The 24397-nt window shown below is 37.2% G+C and overlaps 1 protein-coding gene across 1 annotated transcript in view; it reads left to right on the top strand.

The window, feature by feature from the left end:
- Positions 1 to 18876, top strand: part of LOC126484265 (transmembrane protein 209) — a 153355-nt gene extending 134479 nt beyond the window's left edge. Inside the window, exons 10-11 of the mRNA XM_050107687.1 lie at positions 4975 to 5184; positions 18157 to 18876. Coding sequence (XP_049963644.1) covers positions 4975 to 5184; positions 18157 to 18285 — 339 coding nt within the window. The 3' untranslated portion in view covers positions 18286 to 18876. The remainder of the gene's footprint in view (positions 1 to 4974; positions 5185 to 18156) is intronic.
- Positions 18877 to 24397: the final 5521 nt, after the last annotated feature.

Here is a 24397-nt window from a genome sequence, read left to right as displayed (position 1 = left end):
CAAAGAAATAGTTTGTGTTCAAAGCTCTGCTATTTTTATTTCATTTCTTGGTATCATTAAATTCTGAAATTCACCCGTTTTTCTTTAAAAATTCAATAAACTTTCCTGAATATTGTTTGTGCTTTAGTTTTTCTAGGATATAGATCATAGTTCCTTTGGATATACGCTGTAGAATTTTCATTGCATTTTCTATTCATTCTGATGTGTTTATGGTTGCATAAAGTGCATTTAAAATGTGGATTGATTACTTTCAAAATTTCAGTTGTGTTCTTGAACCTATTTGTGAAGTTCCTATTTGTTTATCCAATGTGACATTGGTTGCAATCGTTGCATGAGATTTTATATTTTCCTGAATTCGAGATAATTGGGGTTTTAGTTTTTCCTGTTTTTGCTTTTAGTTTAAAAGTGTTATTTGTACCAAACACCATTTTGTTTTTAAATCGTTGAGTTGTTCTGAAATTTGGCCAATATATGAGGTTTGACGTAAGTAGGTTTTTGTGCGATTATGTGCTCTCTTAATAGCATTATTTCTGTACTTATGTTTTGGGTTATGATTGTGTGCGTTGATCATATAGTGCAAGTGCTAATGTAGGGTTAAAGTCATTCTGCTGTGCTATGTTTTGAATGTTATGATAATATGTTTTCCTTCTAGAATAACTGAAATACATAACAAAATGAGTTTAATATTGATGTCACTATTGTTTCCATGTAGGTGGACAATGAGTATTTCAGTCAGTCCTATAGATGTGCTTAATGTAATTGTTAAGACAGCCGGTCACAATAAGCAGAAGCCTGGGTTAGAGAGCTGCTGTGGCACAAAATTTAAATTGCTGTTATATATTCATTACACTGCAATTTCAGCATCAGTCTGCAGTGATTTCATGTCATTTCCTGTTCATGAATTTCATCCCTATCAATCCATTCTTTTCATTTCAGCACATTAGCACATTTAAAACACACACACACACACACACACACACACACACACACACACACCTTGCAGTAATGTAAACCGAAGCCCTCCACCAACTCTGTTCTTCCAGTGGAGAGGTTCCCATATTTCCCCTGGTAGAACTCGTGGCAGCAGTGTTAAGAAATACGTCATACACAATAAAGCCTATCTTGAAGAAAAGTCTTCAAAGATGTAAATCAAATCAAGTTATTCATTAACGAGCAGAAGCAGGTACTGCTAGCTACATCTATACAGTATACAAACAACAAATTATATCTAGTGATAATCTAATTATACTGATACTTGTGGGTATTACTTCTAGCTTAGTCAAAGTATGTTTGCCACAATTGTTAGGAGGAAAACGGGTATCTAAAAAAAAGCTACTGCTTTTCATCTTTTAATTGCTACCTGCTGTGCTTTTATCTAATATTTCAAACTAAGCATTTGTGTAATTTCACACACGACTCTCTCTCTGCTGCCTGTGTACTAGCAAAGTCATGACGTCTTTAAATACAGGCATTAGATTTAAGTAGAATTTACATCAGTGAAAGTCTAGTTATTATCATAAATTATAGATCAAGTGACTAATAAGGTATTCTTACTTTGTCTTTGAATATCTGGGGATTTTCAGTTTCCTGCCTGATGTCTACTGGTGACCTGTTAAAGACTTTTGCACCAGAATATAAAACTACATTCTGATCCGTAGACAGGGATACATATTCTATATGGAAATAACTTTACTTGTAGCATTGTAGTTGGGGATTGCACAGCTTATCATAAATTAACTGTTGCATTAACCACAAATACCATCAGGGAGTATACACATCGATGCATATATGTAAGAATTCCTAGGTTTCTAGAGAGACTTATGCTGAATGTCTAGTTATCAACTTCACACAGATTACTACTGTATGCTTCTGTGTAATAAACTTTACACCCAGAAAATCATGTCATACTATAGTAGTACATGAAAATATGCAAAGTATGTTAGCAATACTGTGTAAAGGTTGTTGGCATTGGTGTAATTAAAACTGATAGACTTAATTATTCTGATTAATCCAATGCCAAAGGATTTAGCTGGACAGGAAACCCTTAATTCAATAAAAACAGGAAGCTAATTGCATCATAACCCAGAGCAACAGTCCAGAACATGGAACTTAAAAAACAAGGAATAAACATCCCGCATGGAGAATGCACAAGCGCAGGCGAAAAATAAAAAACCAGAACCTCTGGCGGCTCAGTATGGAACTCTTTGTCAGCCACAATTCACTATCACCCATAAAACAAACTGCCTCTGGCAGCCAGCGTTGAACTACCTTGACAGGTCCGACACTGCACATACACATGCTAAGCAAACACTTGACTTCTCCTCACTAGTGGGTAAGAGCTGTTGCATCGGATGCTATGTCAGCCCGCTGGCTGAAGCAGAGTGTCTGTATCAAAGAAACAAGCAATGAAGTGGACACGAAATCTGGAGCTGGTCACCTGCATCACCAGATGTTCTGTGGGTGGCAGTGGCGGTGGTGGTGGTGCTAGCAGCTAGGCATCTTGTTCAGGCAGGTTCTGATATCTCTTTGGTAGTGGACAGTAATGCCTCTTGAAAAACATATGCAGGTTTTGTCTGTGCAGAGAAATTGTCATAGACTTGCTGTTCACCAGCATGTCCATCATCTGTGTATTTCTCCATAACACGTGGTACATGCTATTGTACAGAGGTTGTTAGGTGATTTTCTACCATCAGTGCAGAGCATAACAAGTAAGCAGTAATGCAGGTTGTGATGCACTTAACTGTGCGGCGTGCCGTGATGTGAAGCCTTTCGAGGTGGAATCTGTGGGATGTGGTTCCACAGATGATGTAAGAAATCTGGCTGGTCTTGCGAGGAAGTTTGCAGTGTATGAGTATTGACAGATTCATCAAGCAGATGCAAGTATCTCTGTAGACCAACTCCGCAGCTCAAGAATTGACATCAAGTTTATAAGTTGACCTTGGGCCAAATAGAACCATTGGAAGAGACAAAGTTCATGTGTTTTAATGGTACATGAGCACCGCCTTCAAACAACGATGGCAGCGTTCAGTCATGCCATTACTAGTGGGATAGTAACTGGTGGTCTAGTGGTGAACATACCTGCAAAACTTGGCAGGCTGTGTGAACAGGTCCGACTCAAACTACCATCCACAGTCGGTAGTGATATGCTGTGGGCACCTAAACCTCACGAACCACATTGACACAAAGGTAGAGGCTACCGTTTCGGCAGTAATACTATCTGTTGGCACTGCCTCTGGTTGCACATCATCTAGATGTACATGGTTGAAACACACAGTTGTATGAAAATCGTCGATTGGGGAATGTACATGGCAAGACGCTTTCCACCTGTGGCACTGCAAACATGTCCTTGTCCATTCTCGATAGTCCTTTTCTGTGCCTGGCCACACAAAACATTGGGAGACAAGCAAAAAGTGGGATGTATTCCTGGATGGCACAAGTTATGAATGCTGTCAAAAGCTTGTCTGGAAGCTGCTGGAAGCAATGGGCCAGGTCGCTGACAAGTTACAATTGTAATGCAGACGTATTATCATCCATGAACTTTCAGAGTTCCTCGTCTTGTTTTTTGTGTTCGGGCCAGTGCAGAAAAGTCGATAGTACTCATCACACTGCTGATGCGTGAAAGACAGTCGGCCACAATGTTATTGATTCCTGAAATGTGTATCATGTCGGCAGTGAACTGGGCTATGAACTCTTAAGTTACTGAATTGATGAGGAGAACAGTTGACACTGTTACATTTTAATGCAAAACTAAACAGTTTATGGTCCGTGAATACTGTGAACACTCACATTTTGATTTGAGGGTTGAAGTATTTCACTGCCTCATATGTTGCCAGGAGCTCATGATCTTAGGTGCTCCACTTTCTCTGTGATGGTGTCTGTTTTTGAGAAAAGTGTGCCAGTGGTTGCCATGAACTGTCTGACCCCTGCTTTAATGCTGCGTTGGTAGCCGTCTGGCTTCCACCTACCTCTGATGCAAGAGGTGCATCAAGTTAAGAATGAGCTAGAAGCACTGCCTTAGCCATGCTCTGTTTCATGGCCTCGAATGTGAAACACACAGTCTGTCGACTGCACTTGGAGCTGCCTTTTGTCTTGGGACCAGTAAGTGCTGCAGTCAATAGTTCCTGCAATTGTACTGCATGAGGCAAGTGGCGATGACAAAAGTTCAGCATACCAAGGAACCGAAGAAATTCTTTGCTTGTGGTCAGCCTATATAACTGTAAATTCAACCTTCTTTGTCAGGTAGGGAGCCCATAGCAGAGATTCAATGCCCCGAAGAAAGTGACTTCAGATTGTCTAAAAAACACATTTGATGGTGATCAGCACTACTCCAGAATGCTCCAGACACTTGATCTTATCTTGTAGATGTTGTCATTGTTGTTCCTCGGCCGGCCGGTGTGGCCGAGCGGTTCTAGGCACTTCAATATGGAACCGCCTGACCGCTATGGTCGCAGGTTCAAATGCTGCCTTGGGCATGGATGTATGCGATATCCTTATGTTAGTTAGGTTTAAGTAGCTCTAAGTTTAGGGGACTGATGACCTTATATGTCAAGTCCCATAGTGCTCAGAGCCATTTGAACCGTTATTGTTGTTCCTCAGTCTCCGAGAACATGAGCACGTCATCAAAGTACCTAAAACAGAGTGGGAGGCATTGAAGAACAAGGTGAATGAATCTTTGCAACATCTGCACTGCTTTTCGTAATTCAAAGGTTTCATATATATTCTCATACGGCCAGTCTCCCAAGATATTGTAAATGTATATTTTTTCACTTGTTTGTAATTTAATTTACAAGATTGATTGATTTTTTTAAATTTTTTATTTATTTATTTATTTATTTTTTGTCCAGATATTTTATGCCTGTACCAGCTGGAGTCATGTGCTGATATATCCACTTTTAAAATCAGAAATCTTTTCCTTTACTTGAATTGTTAACATTGAGATGCTTCCCATGTTATCTGTATTTCTTGTGTTTGCAGGTGGTTATGCATTTGTTGGCATCATATTTTGACTCACAGCTGCCTCCATTGCCACACAATCCTGAAGGAAGACCTTTTACATCGCAGTATTTTCTCAAATCAACAGAGAAGTTACCAAAGGGAAAGACTTTCCCAATTATACATGAAGTCCAAACCAACCCTCCACACTATGTCCTTATGGTTGGAGATGAGAAGCTGGAACTAGCAAAGGTATATAGTAGTATATATATGATGATAATGGCAGAAAGTAAAAGTAGAAAATATAACCAAGATTGGAAGTATTCAAGGGTAGAAAGAAGTGAGGTATTTCTTTTTTATTTATAGTGAAATTCTTTTTGCTGAAGGATACATTAAGTGTAATAGAAAATACACAGTATCAGATTTTCAGATCACAAAAAGCTTGGGCTGGACCAGTCACTACACTGGCTCATGAGATTGGTGAGAGTGCTTAGAGCTGCCATAATAAGAACCACATTGGTTCTCATTAAACTACAGTATCCATACAAAAAGAGCATTGAAATTGAAAATATCACTAAATATGAAATCCATTCTACTATAAGGTTTTCAGTGGCAAAAAACCCAAATCTGTTGATATTTATTATGAAATTCATGCTTACACAGATTGAAGATGATGAGTGAAAATGAAAATGTCAGTGGTGTTTAAGAATGGAAGCACAATAGTCATTATAATGACAAAAATGGCCATTTGTCTGTAGTCAGTACCCAGAGGGGACAGAAAATTTATTAGTTCAAACAGAACAGTATCTGCCCAGGCTAAGATCCACAGGATTTCCATATTTAAGGTTGAAAAGCAAAGTAACTGTATTTTGTTCCGCTGATATTCGTTTCAGTGACAACCATTTTTATATTATTGGACCAGCAACAGGCGATAGTTGATGAATACCCAGAAAGCCGAAAAATGGTTTGTAATCAACAAATATTAGTGGAACAAATATTTGCATTTGATTTTCAGCATTGAAAATGGAATTTGAACAGAATCCACTAGCATGATTTCCATCTATTAATGCATAAGGAATACCGAAAAATAGTTCAAGATATAGTCGTGGACTGGTGCAAATTAAGGCCAGATATTTTTATGCAGAAAGAATTTGCCATCTTTCAGAAAGAGGTATAACGAATGATGATTATGTAGATAAGCAATACATGTGTTTAGTTTTTAAGATTTGTTTAATAAATTTGCTTTAACTGTTTTAATCAAACAATGGAAAATCCAGAATTGAATGTAACAATATTGTGCAAAGGAAAGTTGCTACTCACCACATAGCGGAGATGCTGAGTCGCAGATAGGCACAACAAAAGGACTGTCACAAATAATAGCTTTTGGCAAGTAAGGCCTTCATCAGTATTACCGTATTTACTAAAATCTAAGTCGCACTCAAATCGAAGCTGCACCTGAAAAATGAGACTCGAAATCAAGGAAAAAAGAATTTCCCGAATCTAAGCCGCACCTAAAATTTGAGACTCAAAATTCAAGGGGAGAAAAAATGTTTCAGGCCGCACCTCCAAATCGAAACAAAGTTGGTCCATTGAAATATGAGACACAATTTAGGTCGAATGAATGACGATACAGCTACAGTAGTTTGGTTCGAGTCGTAACCTTAGCAGTTAAGCTTTACCAGGTAGCCATTGCCATGCGTCAGGTGTTCTGTCTGTATTTATACGAGTACCCTTCCTTTTTCGTGTACTTCGTCTGGTTTGAATTGATTGTTTATTTTTCTTTGATCTGATAAGTGCCGTTCTCTTTGTTATAGGTGTTTACGTCACACTAAGCTGAAAATGCATTACTGTACTGTGTCATGCATTGTTTGTCGCATTCTGATAATGAGTGTTTACGACCTGTCGCCACTCGCGGCATGCCTTGCTTTTGTGTACGCTACTGCCGCTTACAATTAAAAAAGAGAGAGAGAGAGAGGAATCGTCTCATTAGCGAAACGATGGCAAGAGACTGCTATTTGCTGTTACCTACACTCCTACTTTCTTTGATAATCAACAAGAACCAAATAATAGACAGCGTATAATAGAAGATGTTCTGAACGAGAGTTTAGCGAAAATTTTTCTCCGTTTGAAAATCTTTGCAGACGCCTCTTTAGTACATTGCATTCTGCACTGAAATTAGAGTCATCTTAGATTTAAAAATCTAGTCAATTGCCGTGCTTCATTTCTGACTGTATCACTATTAGGCACAAGAATAATAAGAATATAAACATGGGATGATATCTATATTTTTCCGTGTTTGCTGTTGTCTCACTCTAGTTTTGTAGTTTATTAGGCAGACAGGATTTAAATGAGTTAGCAGCAAACACGAAAGAATACATGGCAAAATGTTTATATTCGTATTATTCTTATGGTGAAGAGAATACAGCATGCAATTCACAATTCATATAAGTTCCTATAAGGAACCATCTCTTCTCACAGGTAGGAAAAAAATTCAGAACGTAGAGTTGGCCATATTGACAAACATCCCAAACAGTCTTGCCAGTCGGATTTTCGTAGTACATTGAAATGCTGCTATATTCGAAGATGCACAGTATGGAATTTGCATTTACTTCGTTGGATAATGTATGAAAATGCAGTGGTCGAAACTCGAGGTGGAGAAAAAAGCTCGTCTTCCACCTTTTTTTACTGATGCAGAGGGTTAGGCGTCAGTATTTATCTTTGTGCCTGCAAAGCATGCCTGTGTAGTGCTACATATATTCTATGGCAGAAGTTAGTTGTGGCGGCACCTACCAACATTTTCCAGAACTTCCGCTTACTTTGCACTCGATTCTAAGCCGCAGGCGGTTTTTTGGATTACAAAAACCGGAAAAAAGTACGGCTTAGATTCGAGTAAATACGGTAGATGGCAAACCCACACATACACACACAGGCAAACACACACACACACACACACACACACACACACACACACACACACACACGACTGCAGTCTTAGGCAACTGACGCCACACTAAGTGTGTGTGAGTTACGTTTTCATGAGTGTGTATGTGTGTGCTTGCCATTTAATTCTAACGAAGGCCTTACTGGCTGAAAGCTATTATTTGTGACAGTCTTTCTGTTGTCTACCTGTGACTCAGCATCTCTGTTATACGCTGAGTAGCAGCTTTCCTTTTCACTTTAACTTTTTTTAGTATTTTATATACAGTCTAAAGGGTATTACTTTCCAGATAGAACTTGTATGTGATTACAGATTGTGGTTATTGAATAATTACTGGCTGATTATTGAGTTTTATGATACATGGAAAACACTTCCATATTTGAAAAGGTTGAGTGGAAACACTGTACCCTGACAATTGGTCACTAGTGTAAACAAACAATGGCTTAGGCCAGTGAAGGATAAAAGAGCTGGATGGGAGAAGCCCCACCACTGTCTCACAGGTCAGCCAACCTATGCTAATGTTTCATGTTTCTGCAAAAGCAAAACTGACGCATGGTAACAACAAATTATATTACCGAGTGAGGTGCTGTAGTGGTTAGCATACTGGACCCACATTCCGGAGTACAATGGTTCAAACCCAGGTCCAGCCATCCTGATTTAAGTTTTCTGTGATTTCCCTAAATCGCTTCAGGCAACTGCCAGGATGGTTCAGTTGGATGGGCATGACTGATTTCCTTCCCCATCCTTCCCTCATCCAGTGGGACTGATGAGATCACTGTTTAGTCTCCTCCTCCAAATCAACGAACCGACCAAACTATATCGTATAGTGGAAACTAGAGCTGTTGTACTAATACTGACACACTCAGTGAAAATATGTATTTCTATAAAATGTGTATCAGTATCAGAAACAGTATGAAATTATAGGCAAACTGGAAGCTTGGTAAACCAATTACAGATATTCAACAATAAAAGTAAATAACTATTCACAACTTATTACTTTTATTACATAGCATGAAAAAGTTTGGTAACTTACATTAAACAATTTTTTGGTCACACTCGGCCATTTCTGTACCATACAATTCGTACTTGACTGTATCTGGTGAGGTTAAGCCTCATATTCCACAATATCTGTAAAAGAGATGAGCTTTCGCTAGATTTCAGCTTTTATTATCCTGTCATCAGTTGCTATTTCCATGACACTCCTGCAATCATGCTCCCACTCTTGTACTTTTCTGCACTACCCTTCACAGTTGTTTGCAGTAGCAGAATGAAAGGCAGTATCTGTAAGTTTATGAATGTTTGCTGTAAGCATGTTGCTGAAGACAGTATGCTTCTGTGTATAATATTTAATATTTACTCATGCGAGTTCAGTAGTGTTCAGGCCACAACCGTATGGTGGCAGGCAAAGCACAGTGTGGTCTACACACTTACTTAATAGGTTACATGTCTCTTCATTAGCTTTGCCTGTATTGAAGCATGCAGCTCAGCATTTGTCATGCTGTCTTTGCATTCTACCGTCCTTTTTTGCAGCCATTCAATAATTGACACATTTAGGTAATGTAGTGATGGTATTTTGTCCACCTGCCTACATTGGTAGGACACATGATCCATGACAGAATTGGGTGGAAGATTTGGCTACACTATCTCCAAAAACCATTTTCTCTAAATCCGGTGAACAAATTTGCCTATGATAGTCTCCTTGTGTCAGTTTCATCTAGAACTGTAGCTGTGCTTGCCTTACTAACCCGTTTCTCCATCCTACATTTGCATCTGTCATTCTTCTGGAGGCACTTCCATACAGCACAATGGCCACGAAATCTTTTGATTTCGGCCAATGTTTGCCACATGTTAGGTTGCTGTATGACTCATCAAGGTAAAAAATGATGTGGTGAGCTTCCCTATTACTCTTCCTGTTCACAACAAAACGTGCCTGCCAGAGGACAGTATCACCATGTTCTGGTAACAGATTTCTTTTGTTAACTATGGATCGCCATACGAATCCCATCAAGTTAGTATATTTTTTAAAGAGGAACTGCCCCATTTCCACTGTATCCTTTTCAAGCAACACTGGAAGTGGTTTTGATAAGCAGGGTGCTGTTTTTTTGTGATGGAATTCCTTATTATTAATTAACTGAGGTCATCAACTTCTTTATTATTACTGCATCTTTTCCTAAGTGAAACAAAATAAAAATAAAGTAATTCAGATGTAACAGCTGCCTAGTTGGAAGCATTGTCAAATATGAACAACTATGTACAGGATTACCCGATTATAAGAAAAGGTTTTTTCCCAAATTCCTGCTGAAGGAAAGGGGGGGGGGGGGTGTCAGCTGGTTCTACATAGCCAGTGAGAGAGTGGTGAGCAGGCGATATGTTTGGGAGCACGAGACATGATAACTCTCTCATGCTAGTACAGAAGTGAAATACAATATGTATTGAAAAAAACTGCAGTGTTCTCAGGTTCAGTCATAACGACAACCTTAGAAATAACAACATAGTCAGAAGGAACAGCCAGATAGTTGTGACAAAGAAGATACAAATTTCATAACTGTGCTACTACTATGATAGTAATGACATTGATTAAAAATAGTGATACCATAGACTACAGGGTTAGTAAGCAAGAAAGGCAGAAAAGATAATGGTTTGAAAATCAGTGTAAACCATTTCTTTCTGTTTATTTTATTTCTCATGGTGTTATCAGAATGTAGACAATCAATAAATGGCATAAGTTTTGAATAGGTATAACAACTTTTTGGTAGATACTTTGCCAGTAAAACAGTTTGTAATTTTAATTAATCAGAATATTTAAAAAAAATAAAATAAAAAAAATACCTTTCTCAAGGAACCTCTTAATTGGGGAGTAGTTGTCTTATACCTAGATAAATACAGTCTTTATGTGCACAAATTACAGCTAAAACTGAGCTTTTCTTGTTGGGAGCTCCAGGTGATTGACCAGGATGAGAGCTGGCAAATTTTCTAACCCTGTCTAGGCTCCGTAAACTTTCGCCACAGCTTATTTATGGGCCAGAGTGATAGTGTGTACAAGTTTCTAATGCTCCTTTTCAACCTCACAGAACCCCAGCACGTTGTGCATTGTTTTATAAGCGCCACCTCTTATTACAAATCACGCATTTCAAAATAAAATAAGAGAAGAAAGTAAGAAGCAATTAACAACAAAAAGCAAACTAAACAGCGTGTAAATACTTGAGGCATTTGGTTACAGCTGGCAGTGCTGTAAATGCAGTGGTACAGTCCTGATCTCTATCAGTATTGTAAGCAACCATAGATCAAAACATCCCCATCTAAAACTGCCATGTTATAGTGCCTGCATAATAATGATGACAAGAGGCATGCATCAAACCTGTGCAGCCTGCCCGCAAACATAGCTGTGACTGCCGGTGAGCTTCAACTCATGCTGTCCGTTCAACTAGTGGAGTTGCATGAGGCCTTTTGGGCCAAGCGGTATGCCACCAGATCCTGAGTCTGCCCAGGTGCCATTGCGGCTCAGTTGCTCAACATGTCACTTGCCCACCAGGTATCACACTGTTGTGCGTGCCAAACAAAATCTCTGTGGACCATTTGCAGGCCGTTTTTTACTTCGCGCAGTCTTTTTCTGGCACAGTACTTCACTTCTTGCATTACATTAAAATAAGTGATGGCTGTAACATCAGGAACAAGGTGGTTACTTAAAACTCCACCATTGCTTGTTAAATCAATGTATTGTTATGTGCATGTGAAAACATTCTGTACCTTATGATGCAGTAAAAATAATTAATTTTATTAAAAGGTGCCCACTAGTTATCGAATTTTTGTAAAAATGTATGAGGAAATGGCAAGTATTTAAAAGTTTTTACTGATACACAACGAAGATGATTATATCATGACAGAACTGTTCTCGTTATATGAAGTTTATCTTTTTCTCATTAGGTACATCTTTCCTAAGGCAAAGTCTGGCTTCAGACTGTGGCTTGATTGACAGACATGTTGTTAAAAAGCAACAGTTTAAATTTATTACTTATGGATCAAACACAAACCTGTGTAATGTTCGAGCCCATATGGAATTGCTTGTTAAAACCTTACAGTTTGGGAAATCTGTTTAAATTCCAATCAAATTGAGTACTTTATATCCTTCACAACTTTCGTGCAGAAATTCATCTTACATTGGACGAAAATGTCAAGAACATAATTAAGCAACATTTAAAGGGATTTGGAAAAGCTGTCAAAGACCATTTCCCTGCTCTGTCTAGTACTAAGAATTGGATTTGCAATCACTTTGAAGAGACAATAATGTTGAAATCCACATGAATTGTAAATTAAAAGGAGCAGCTACTTGGAACTTCCAATGACTTAAGTTACAAAATAAATCTCTGTCACAGAGAAGTTTCTGGTTAATATTAAAGGCAATGTTTCCAGTGCTGTCAAATAAAGCGGTAACTAGAGTAATTTATTATTTGTCTCATCCACATATTTATGTGAAAAGGATTTTCCTTCTTACACTTACATAAAAAATAAATACAGAAACAAACTTCTCAGAGAAAGTAATTTCAGATATTCCATAATGAAAACTTGTAGGTTAACAGAAAAATGTAAAATACTTTAATATGGCATACTAGATTAATCCATTATGCAAAAGTATTCAAAGATCTTTTAGTGTGATACAACCGAAATGTAAAGCAATATAAAAGCATTGAGGCTAGTAAATCATTTGCTAGGAATTCTATTACTTCCATGTTACTGCAAGTACATTTTTGTTTTATAAGGTGGGGATTTGCACATACTTTATTGCGGAAGGTGGTAAAAGGATGAAAAAGTTTAGGAACCTCTGCTCTTCGATATGTGCAAAAATATCTACATGACATCATTCCCACATGATACAGCAACTAAATTATCTGTTACGTATAAATATATTTATTAAAATTAAAAGAAAAATACAAACTTCAGAAAAGAAAGACGTGTGAACTTTCTTGCTTCAAGTAAATAAACATTATTAATCTTTTAAGACCATAATGATATTCTGGATAATTTATTCTTGAAACAAGCACTTAAGACATTAGAGATTAGTCTATATGTTGGATTGGCAACTGCTGAGGTCACAAGATAGGTCTTTCTGTAATTCAAAATTATCATATGCAGTAAAAGTGAAGATATCTGTTGGAAGTAATCATCACATATATGTTACACCTCATGGAAAATGTTGTTTTATTACAATGTGGGTTTACAAGGTTCGAATAGTTTGCACTGAAGATGGTCACTTAGTGACCGAAATTGATCTATAAAGTAAATGGTTTCAATCTTTACAATCGATGGTGCGATTTATCCAAAATATATTGACAGTAACATGCTCGTGGCGCACACAATTCCTAATGGAATTAGACATCGATAAAATATTTACTACGCACATCTACATAACATTGCATTTACCTAGAAGTACACACATCTGGAATGTGCTGCGGCATAAACCTCCTCTCTCATTGCATAAGAGATTTGGAGCGCTTGCTTTCAGTAGTGCTATTTCCCACAAATGTTTGAAAATACTGAGGCATGCCATCTTCTTTAAATACAATATGTTTAACCAAAATAAAAATTTTATTTGTTTGTAAATGTGTCGTTTTACATGTATGAGATTGCTTACCTCACTGTCAGCTGCATTCTCAGCACAGTGCTCCTGAACCTAGAACACCAATGACACAAGCAGCTATAGCATCGGACCACTGCCAACTTCCACAGCCTTGGTAGCCTCTTGAATTACTCGGAGAAACTGAATTAATTTGTCAGCTACATGAAAATCTCAGTAACCAAACAACTGTATTTTTCCTGAGTCACACAATCTTCAGCAATTTTTTCATGCTGCGCAAACACAGATTTTAGCCTGACACACAAAGTATTCCAACAAAGTCTCAACATGTTGCTTACACTAAACTATAACAGTGAGTCTTTCGCATGGGCAGTCCTTTTTAAATAAATTATGGCATTTTTTATTAATTTCAATGATGTGTAAACATCAGGACAATATTACTGCAACCATTTATCCTCAAGAGTTTGGTGTAGGTTCTGTAAATTTGTGGCGGTTTTCTCTGTACCAAATGGGACCTCTGTAACAAAAAATACTTTATTTTTTGCACTGCAACTCTCTCGAGATTGAATGCATAGTACGAGTCAAATAATGCATTTTAGTGTACACATTTCTCCATGTGTGAGCTGTACATGGGCAAGCACCATCCTTAATGTCCTGCAACACTTGTGAGAAGTTGTTGATGGATGAGGAAGCACGCCTCTTTCAATTTCATTGGGGGCACTGCATTCCTGTTTCTGGCAGTGTCTGTGCAAGATCGAGAGCGGCATCTCCTACAACTTTCCGAATGTCCTCTGATCTCTTGCCCACATTGTTATACACTTTGCCAGGACAATAGGTTTTTCTGATGCTGGAAGTTGCCATTGTTGTTGTTATGACTATCAGAAGAAGCTTTGCCGATATTAGTGTTGCAACAGGGTACTGGAAAGCTAATGACTTACACTCCGCAAAACCTACAGCCTTATTTTGATTATCTACAACCTGTATAAAATTTTTCCGTCCCATGCTGTCTCCTTTTTTCTTCAGACGAGTGTTGGTTCCCTTCTTCAGTTTAAGGGAAACTTACTTTTTCTCTTCTTCACATTTTTAATCCTTGGATGTTGTAAGGATGTTTGCTGTATGATATGTATTTCTGAAATAATTAAATAATAATAGTAATAATAATAAAGTATGATAACTCAAAAGGGGCTCGTGACAATGTCGTGCACTGAACTGTTTGCATAAGACTGCATTAGCTGGTTACAAACAAACGGACTTTAGGGATGGGTGACAGCTATTTCGGACAGGTTCTGGAACATTTGCAATTCTCACCTTGCATTAGAGGAGACACGACCTTGAGGCCGTCAGCTGCCATTCGCAGAACATCCAATACGGGATCATTAGCTGGGTGTATATGTGTGGATTTCTGCAGCAATGGGCCAGACCACATACATAAAGTCCATGGTTTTTCCTGCAGTTCTCATGTGACAGCAAGCTCTATTTTCTTCCAATATAGGAAAGGAGTGATCCACTGACCACATCGAGAAATTTACAAAATTGTGCTGCAAATGACCTTGATTATGGAAAATGACCTATGAACATTACATAAGGAAGAGTATAAAAAGCAAGGTGTACAACAAGACTGTTGAAATATTTCTAGATGATATTCCTGCTGTGGACAAAAGTGTAATAGAAACTTAGTTACAAAATTCAAGATCAAATTTCATGAAAGAGCTCAGAAAGGCAGAGGCTTTAGAAAGAAGCTGAAAAGGAAACAATAAATTGAATGAACCAATAAAAAATTTCTTATATTATGTTCATTATTGCATTATGCATTACTTTGTTACATCCATTATTTTACAATAAGAACTATTTTTCGTTACGAAGGATCAAGAACACTGTTCCTAGCAAATCAATCAATCAATCAAGCCTCAAAGGAGTGCCTGTTCCTAGCATATCAAGCCTTCATGACCCTCAGAGGAGTGCCGATAATTCAGAAAGCAAATCTGCTCATGTGTAGCCAGTCATTCCCGCCTTCCCTGCACTGTCTGTTTCCCAGTTGCACCAAGTCCTGTTGACAACCAGGCACAGCTGGATACCTGAATGACCCATGGGCCTTAACAGCACATGATGACCCACGCACTCTGTTCCCGATATAGATGAGCTCGACTACCAGCTGTGCAGGCAACAGAATGGATCAGTCGGCCATAGGCGGGCTTGGGCGGGTAAATGTGGCATGATGCACAGCTCTGATGGTGATACATTAGTTGTCTGCTATAGTTATTTCATTATTTGTTCTTGAAAGTTAATGAAAAAAAATACTACTGTCTTCTAGTGGAACAAAAGCATACAAATATTTGAGATTAAGGGTCCAGATTTGAATTAGGACATGCTTACAAAAAGAACTTTAAAAACTTTCGTCAGGCAAGAAGAATGCTGTTAATGGAATGGAAATACAATAGCAAAAGTAGCGCTTATTTTGATTAATGACATTTATTTCCATTGCGTAAATGTTGTGATCGCTCGTTTTCTTGACATGATTGATTAACGTTGTGCCTCTGGGCATTCTGCTGAGTTTTTGTTTTCATTTTATGTATTTTGATGATCTGAAGAAGATAGTTGGGTCAATCATCAAAATATTATGCATAAAATGGAAACAAGAACTCTGCAGAACACCGGAAGTACACCATTAGTTGTGCAAGTATTATTTGAAACTGCGTTGTTGCATCAGGCATTAAAAATTCAGGTACCTGACAGATATTCAGGATGGCAAAGTAACATTATAAACAAATTAAAAGTGGGTTATGACTCACCTTCAGATGAATGTAAGAGTGTACACACAAAGGAAGAAGCCGATCCCCGTACTGCCATGCCGACATGAGTTTGAAGAATATCCTTGTCTTTTGTAATGCAGCAGCACACAGTGGAAACAGGGTGATAGAACTGATAGCATGGAACAGGTGCTAGCCAGACTTAAATAAACACTACGTACCAGCTTCAGTGCACACGCTGGCTATCTCACTACGCTGGGGAACAGATGTGTGTGCATGCCAGATGCCCTGCAATCTTTCTCAGGTGATATTAAAGAAACTGTTTGGTAAAAAATTTTATTCTTTAGCATTTGATAGTCTCATATAGCAGCTAAATGTTGAACTGCCTATCTTTTCATTAATGCCCATAATTATTGTAAAATTAAGAATCCAGTGCACAAAAATTGAACATTTCACAATGAGAATAAAACTCTGTACGAGTTTACATTTGGTCATACGTTGCTGCATTCTAATGAGTGAATTTGTCATACTGATTTTTTAAAACTTTGGAGTAGTTCTATATCTGTGTCCAGTCTCAAGAAATTGTATTGTACATAATGCACCCATTCTTGCCTGTGCATGCCACAGTGCTGTGCAATATCTATCATATTCCTTAAACAGTTCAAAATATAAAAATGAGTTTTTGGCAAATGATGGCACACAAAAAGAGGGTAATATTTTGCCATATGTGAAACTTCATCTACCACAATATAAAAGTAACTGAAGTGGTCTTTTTTTCCCAATGGAGTAATGAAATTGTTTAAATCAATAAGTGATGAAAAGGTAATCTGTGCATAACTGCAACAACATAATTGAAGATGTAACACATTTATTTTTATGCAGACAATGAACTTTTTCATGAGCTTTTAACATGTCTTGTCCTCAGTTGCTTGATTAATAATAAACTATTTTCCAAGACTCTTCTGTCGCAGATGCAAATGCATCAGCATGTTAGTTAGGAGAAGTATTGCAAACTCCATTGAGTCTTGGCAGAAGCAGCAAAATTTCACACGTCATTACACAAAATTTGCCACTGATGGTGCTTCACTATGTTCTCAATTTCTCATGATAATTGGTATTTCATATGACATTGAAAATAATTGTAAGTAACATTAGTTTCTCTCTTTCGAAGTTAAAATTAATCAAATTTTTAATCATCCATTTTATTGTCATTATATTTAATCACAGATAGTTGTCATGTGGAAAACATTAAATTTTTGTCATGGAAACAAAAACAATGACTTACAAAAATTTATAAGATGCTTGTTGACTGGCATCATCAGATATTATTAGAAATAAATAGTTTCATCTGGCATCAGCCATTTCCAGATCATGATGAGAAGCAGCGGTGTGCTTAAACGTAGCATTGAAAAATTACGCTGCTTCTCATTGTTATCTGAAGATGACTGCTGTTGGCTGAAACAGATTATTTCTACAAAATATATTATGGTTATACCAATAAATAAAATTTCTAAATGCAGTTATGCTGGGTGGGTTTATATTATCCCAAGGTCACAAAATTGTATGGTAAATTGTAATATTAAGATATCAGTTTGTCCAAAAATCATTGAATTATTTAGAGTATTCTAGTGTTAAAGTCTTATTCTTAGCATTTCATACCATGTAGTTCAGGTTTTGCCACTATAGTAGGTTTGAGGATTTTTAAAATGCTTGACAGTCAACTGAAGCAATGCTATATTAGTTAGTCAGTAGTGGTGATGCTGCTAGTATAATATTATTTACTCGCGTTCTTTTAATCTCAAAGAAAGCCCATGGTTCCCACACACTTACCTTTTTGTTTGTATTAATTTACAGTGCTTGCATAATATTAATTTGATAAATATTGGATATATTTTAGTCTGTTCCTAAGAGTGTGATCATATGTTACTGTGAATTACTGATAATCATTTTGTTCTAATTCTTACCAGGGTCGCAACAACCTGTTCCATACAATACTGCTCTTCTTGCACCAGCTGAAGACAAGAGAACATGGAATGCTAGGACGTGTCAACTTGGGCCCCTCAGGAATTAATATTCTCTGGGTTATAGATAGTTAGCAGTATTAGAATGACAGAAAAGAAAAATAATTGTCAATAAGGCGATATGACTGTCAGACCTTTATTTGGTCAGAATACTTGGATTGTATTCATTTCTGAGAAATGTACCTTGATATTGCCAGTTCATAAAATAAAAAATGGAAAAGGAGAAAGAGGAAGTTGTGGAGTCTGAAACAAAACAAGACCATGGGAATGAAACCTGTAATTGAATATATTTCTGATATCTGTAGGCGTTATTTATGCTGATCTGTGCAATGTAATATTCAATTGTAAAACAGTTACATGAAACACTAAAACTAAAGAAATGAGAAATTAAACCATGCTATTTCCAAAGAGTAGAGTATTAATAAACACGAATACTGTACACATTATTACATCGTCTATGTAAAACAAATTGCTCATTTCAAATCAAAATATATTTTGATTTTTTTACAATGTACCGTAATTTTGTACTTCAGAATTATAGCAATGCCGTTACACCACAGAAAGCATAAGTGAAACATGAAACATGGCCCAATCAGGCATAAAATTTACCTGTTTACATGCTTGCTTTTTGTAATGTAGTGATTAAACTGTTTCTTCATTTTGGAAGTTTATGTATTATGGAAACCACTTGAAAATCTTAAAAGTTTATAATTGATGAGAGATAGCTGTACCTCCAGGATACAGAAGAACGAAATGTTGAGTACTTAAAAAGGATTCAGAGTTCAATTGCAGCTCACCCTGCTGAGAATATAGTAAGTTTTACAAATATAGTGCTTCAGTAAAAAGCGCACTTGCTCTTTATTCTGTTACACATAAGGATTCAACTGAATTGGTCTTCATTGCATATTTCACATCAATTTAATTAAAGATTCTACAGAAATTTTAACATTTGAAGGCATCATGAGCTGATTATGTGGTGTACTCAGTTGTTTGTTTATATCAGTGCTATATGAGACAGGAAAAGCAATGAAATCCATGTAGCTTTTGGTGATACGCTAACTGCTTGCTAATCTGGCCATTCCTTGCACATGTGGCTGGCAGATTATTGAGTGTGTGTCAAATTTAGTGTAAACTGATAGGGATTATGCTTTATTAAAACTAAAGCTACATTTATTTTCATAGAAAACTTAGTCTTTGAAAGTGTGTATATATTGTAGTATCACTCTGTATGGATTATTATTATTTGTTAATGATTTCACACAGTGGCTTTACAAGCATTACATAGGTACTTTGATTATTGCATAATGTACTCTAAGAACATTTCTGCAGCTCCAGCAGTGATAGATATTCTCTTCATCACTTTCCCCACACAGTTTTGTTAATCTCTTTGCCTGTTAAAGTTTTGCCCTAAATACTTGCTCATCCAACATTGTACTCGGCAGCAGTGGCTTTCTGTTAAATATATTCACTGTTTCTGCTTGAGGTCTAGCATAATGTTTTCTTTTAGAAACCACGATCACTCACTTCAGTCTGGAGATCTTAGAGCAGACTGAGAAGTGAAGACGCGTTGAGAGATTAGACTAAGTGCATATAGACCTCAAACTTCCCTGGCTACTGTTTTAAGGTTTGAAACCTACTTAAAAATCACATGATGGAGAGCAGGGAGCCAAGCTTCTGTCATTACTTACTAACCAGGTGTTGCCAACAGTTACAGAGCTTGTCTCATTTATAACAAGTCTAGCATTGATTTTAACTATTGAACTATTTGTTGCATTAGTATAGTGAAACTAATTTCTCTGAAATTTGCAATACCAATGATTGTTATTACAATTGGCTGGGTGAAATGGTAACAAACAGTTTGAAACATTGTATTAGCAGTTCTTTTTACAGATGACAGAATATTAGTTTGTCAGGGAGCATTTAGTTTTTCCTGATGACTTTTCAGTAATAGGAGAGAAATGTCTTATTAGATTTTATAAGAAATGACATCCACATATCTCCATAATGTCCGGTTCTTAAGTGTGTATGTTTTACAAATTTTGCTTAATCTAGTACAGATAATGAGCATAATATATAAAGGAAACTCTTGTATTGGTTCAGATATTAAGATTCTCATCTCAAAATCTTTATCATTCATAGATTTTTAAATCTTAAAAGCAATGTACATCTTAATTTTTCAACTTGTGGAATATTCCAACAAGGTGTTAGGAATGTTTGCTGTACAGCATTATGGAGTGGTTTGGCTTAAAATTCTACATTTTCAAAACAGGGGTCCAAATGTTCCTTCGTACTTCATCAGTTGTAAAATTGACCAGTTTTGGGATTATTTAAAAGCAGTTATAAAGTTGAATTGAAAACATAAAAAGGTACACCTCATAACTAATATTTCATGAACTATTGCACATATTTCTATAAGATAAGTATATGATGACCATTATCATTCAATTAGATTTAGACACAAATACTCTCAAATAGGCCAGCAGCATGTGCTTGGTAACTGTGTGACATTTTAGCTTCAGATTGTAAATTCACTGACAAACTTCAAAAATGTGTTCGCAATTTTTTAGTATGTTAAAAACAACTATGGAATGAAATATTACTCTCTTTCCCTTATCTTTCAGTACAAACAAATGCTGCACAAGATTTCTCTATCATAATAAAGAAACCTGTGTAAAGATAAATTGAGCAGCATTCTGGAAGTCACCTGCAAATGGATGTTGCCACTGTTCAGCTGATCGGATGTTGTTTTCAATATGAGATCATGTGTGATCTATATCACCTATAGTTTGAGATTACCATATTTACTCGAATCTAAGCCGCACTCGAATCTAAGCCACACCTGGAAAATGAGACTCGAAATAAAGGAAAAAAAAAAAAAATTTCCCGAATCTAAGACGCACCTGAAATTTGAGACTCCAAATTCAACGGGAGAGAAAAGTTTTAGGCCGCACCTCCAAATCAAAACAAAGTTGGGCCATTGTAGTATGAGACACAATTTAGGTCGAATGAATGACGATACAAACTACAGTAGTTTGGTTCGAGTCGTAAGCTTAGCAGTTAAGCTTTACCAGGTAGCCATTGCTATGCGTCAGGCACTCCGTCCATATTTATACGGGTACCCTTCCTTTTTCACGTGCTTCGTCTGGTTTGAATCGATTGCTTATTTTGCTTTGATCTGATAAGTGCCGTTTTCTTTTTTTATAGGTGTTTACGTCACTCTAAGCTGAAGATACATACTGTACTGTGTCGTGCATTGTTTGTCGCATTCTGATAGTGCGTGTTTACGGCCTGTCGCCGCTCACGGCAAGGCTTGTTTTTGTGCGCGCTACCGCCGCTTACAATAAAGAGGAATCGTCTCATTAGCAAAACAATGGCAAGAGACTGCTATTTGTTGTTACTTACACTGCTGCTTTCTTTGGTAATGATCAAGAAGAACCAAATAATAGACTGCGTATGATAGAACATGTTCTGAACGAGAGTTAGGCGAAAATTTTTCTGCGTTTGAAAATCTTTGCGGCCGCTTCTTTAGTACATCAAATTCTGCACAGAAATTAGAGCCCTCTTAGATTTAAAAATCTAGTCAGTTGCCGTGCTTCATTTCTCACTGTATCATTACTAGGCATAAGAATAATACGAATATAAACATGATACGTATATTCTTCCGCGTTTGCTGTTGTCTCACTCTAGTTTCGTAGTTTATTAGGCAGACAGGATTTAAATGAGATAGCAGCAAACACGAAAGAATGCATGGCAAAATGTTTATATTCGTATTGTACTTATGGTGAAGAGAATACTGCATGTGATTCACATTTCATCAGGCTCCTATTACCAACCATCTCTTCTCGGAGGTAGGAAAAAAATTCAGAACGTAGAGTTGGCCATATTGACAAACATCCCAAACAGTCTCGCCAGTCAGATTTTCGCAGTACATTTAAATTCTGCTACATTAGATGATGAACAATACGGAATTTGTATTTACTTCGTTGGATAATGTATGAAAATGCAGTGGTCGAAACTCGCGGCGGAGAAAAAAGCTCGTCTTCCACCTTTTTTTAATTTATTTACTGACGCAGAGGTTTTGGCGACAGTATTTATCTTTGTGCCTACAAAGCATGCCTGTGTAGCGCTACATATATTCGACGGCAGAAGTTACTTGTGGCGGCACCTACCAACATTTTTCAGAACTTCCGCTTGCTTCGCACTCGATTCTAAGCCGCAGGCGGTTTTTTGGATTACAAAAACCGGAAAAAAAGTGCAGCTTAGATTCGAGTAAATACGGTAAGACTTTAGAGAACTGTAACTGCTGTTGGATGATAGTCCCTAGAACTACACTGCCTATAGTTAAGCACCACGTATTTGTAATTTTGTCAATGCAGTTTGTACCAGTCAGTCTGTCTTGTCACACTTGGACAATAGGAACATGCATTTAAGGAACATAAAGGAAGAGCAGGATTGCATGTAACAAATCCTACACAATGCGAGAGAGCGAGCACGTGCACACACTCTAGCTGATTCTGCTCATGTACTCTATATTTTCTTACACAGGCACTTTGTCTTTCCTTCCTGACATCAGACATCTCACATGATCACAGCAAAATTCATGTACACATTGAACAGGCTCCTCGCACAATATCTTACCTGGCTTTGAATTTGCTTTCGCTATTATACAATGTTTTGCTACTGCTGTTCATATCATGTAGTCAGAAGTCTGAAATTCTTTCATAGTTTTCCATATACTCCCTCTTTGAAAGTGCAATCAAAATTTGTATTTTGTCACACATTGTGCCTACATTGTGAAACATCTTACTGGGCTACAACTTCACTTCCTCCATTTTTCACACTTCTTTTTCGAGTTCTGTCACATCAGTGTGTTCCAACACTGGGGCAACGGTTTTAAGCTTTTGTACGGGTGAGGCAATATTTGCAGGTGTTTAAAGGTTTTGTGAAGTCTGCTTTCTACATTCGCTGCAAATTTTTCTGCCTAAAAATACATTAGAAAACTTGTTTACCATCCACATTCCTCAAATTCTATTGTACTTTTGCACGACCTCATTTAAATGGATTGCAACACTACAATTTTGACTGAGCCATTTTTTTTTTACTCACTGCTACTAAATATACTTTACAACCCATGAATTAAGCTAATGTTGATTGGTTGGAATAGTCTCTCTGATAGGCTGTTCACAAGAAGAAATGTTCGCCATTTGGTTCTAATAATAGTGAGAGCTACTGGCTGCTGTTCTGGAAGAAACTGGATACATAGCTGCTTACAGAATTTTGATAGTGCAATGATGCACACACACAATAAATTTTTGAGTGCGGTGTCGTTGACATGCCGCGTTGATATTTGCCATGTTTATAGTAACATACTGGAGTAGTACAATAAATTTTTTTCAAACAGAAGTTGAGGATGGGATGTTTTGAGATATTCAAGGTCAAAAGTCCAGTCAATAACCATTTGTGTGAAAATTCTTAGAAATCGCCTTGTTGCAGATCAGTGTAAAGCTCTGGTAATTATATTTTCAGTGATATACGTTTCATTGCTGTGTCTGGATTTGAACAAGAATTACAGTCATTTATGTTGAGACAGATCCATGTAAATTTCTCACAATTTCAAAAATTTACAGGAGACACAACTTCCTTCACAGTTGTCGCATACCTCTGCTAATTGGCGATTTTCCATCTCTTATCTGGATTACTGAATGCACCAAGTTTCAAAGAAATCTGAGTGATTGGTAGAACTAACACAGAGTTGCCCCATGTAGCAATGTCAGCTTGTGGCATAACAAAGTTATGGCCCCAGCTGTAGCCTATTACTCATGCCCACAGCAGTATGTTACATATTTAGCTTTTCCTGTGTTTTCATGGTGGTATATTTCTTAAATTTCGGGTGCATTTTTCTATTTAAGTGGTTTAATCTAGCATTTTCAGTTGTAAGTGTAAATTCAGGCAGTCTGTAGTGCACGTTTCTTTTCTTGTGAACAGCCAGCTACACAATTCAATAAGGCATCAGCATCCTTTGGTGACTTGTCAGGAGGGCAGCAGGTTGCATATCTAGGTTTCTGTCTGCTTTTGTAGTTTACTTCTTCAGTTAGTCTTACTAGGATAGGTAGCATATGTGCATGCTGTGTGTGGACACAGGAGCAGCCAGCCACAGACCACAAACAGTTGAATTTGCTTTTGCCTG

This window comes from Schistocerca serialis, chromosome 6 (assembly GCF_023864345.2).
Source record: "Schistocerca serialis cubense isolate TAMUIC-IGC-003099 chromosome 6, iqSchSeri2.2, whole genome shotgun sequence".
In the NCBI taxonomy this organism is placed as follows: domain Eukaryota; kingdom Metazoa; phylum Arthropoda; class Insecta; order Orthoptera; family Acrididae; genus Schistocerca; species Schistocerca serialis.
Note: the sequence above shows the minus strand (reverse complement) of the source record. Positions and strands in the feature narration are given on the sequence as shown.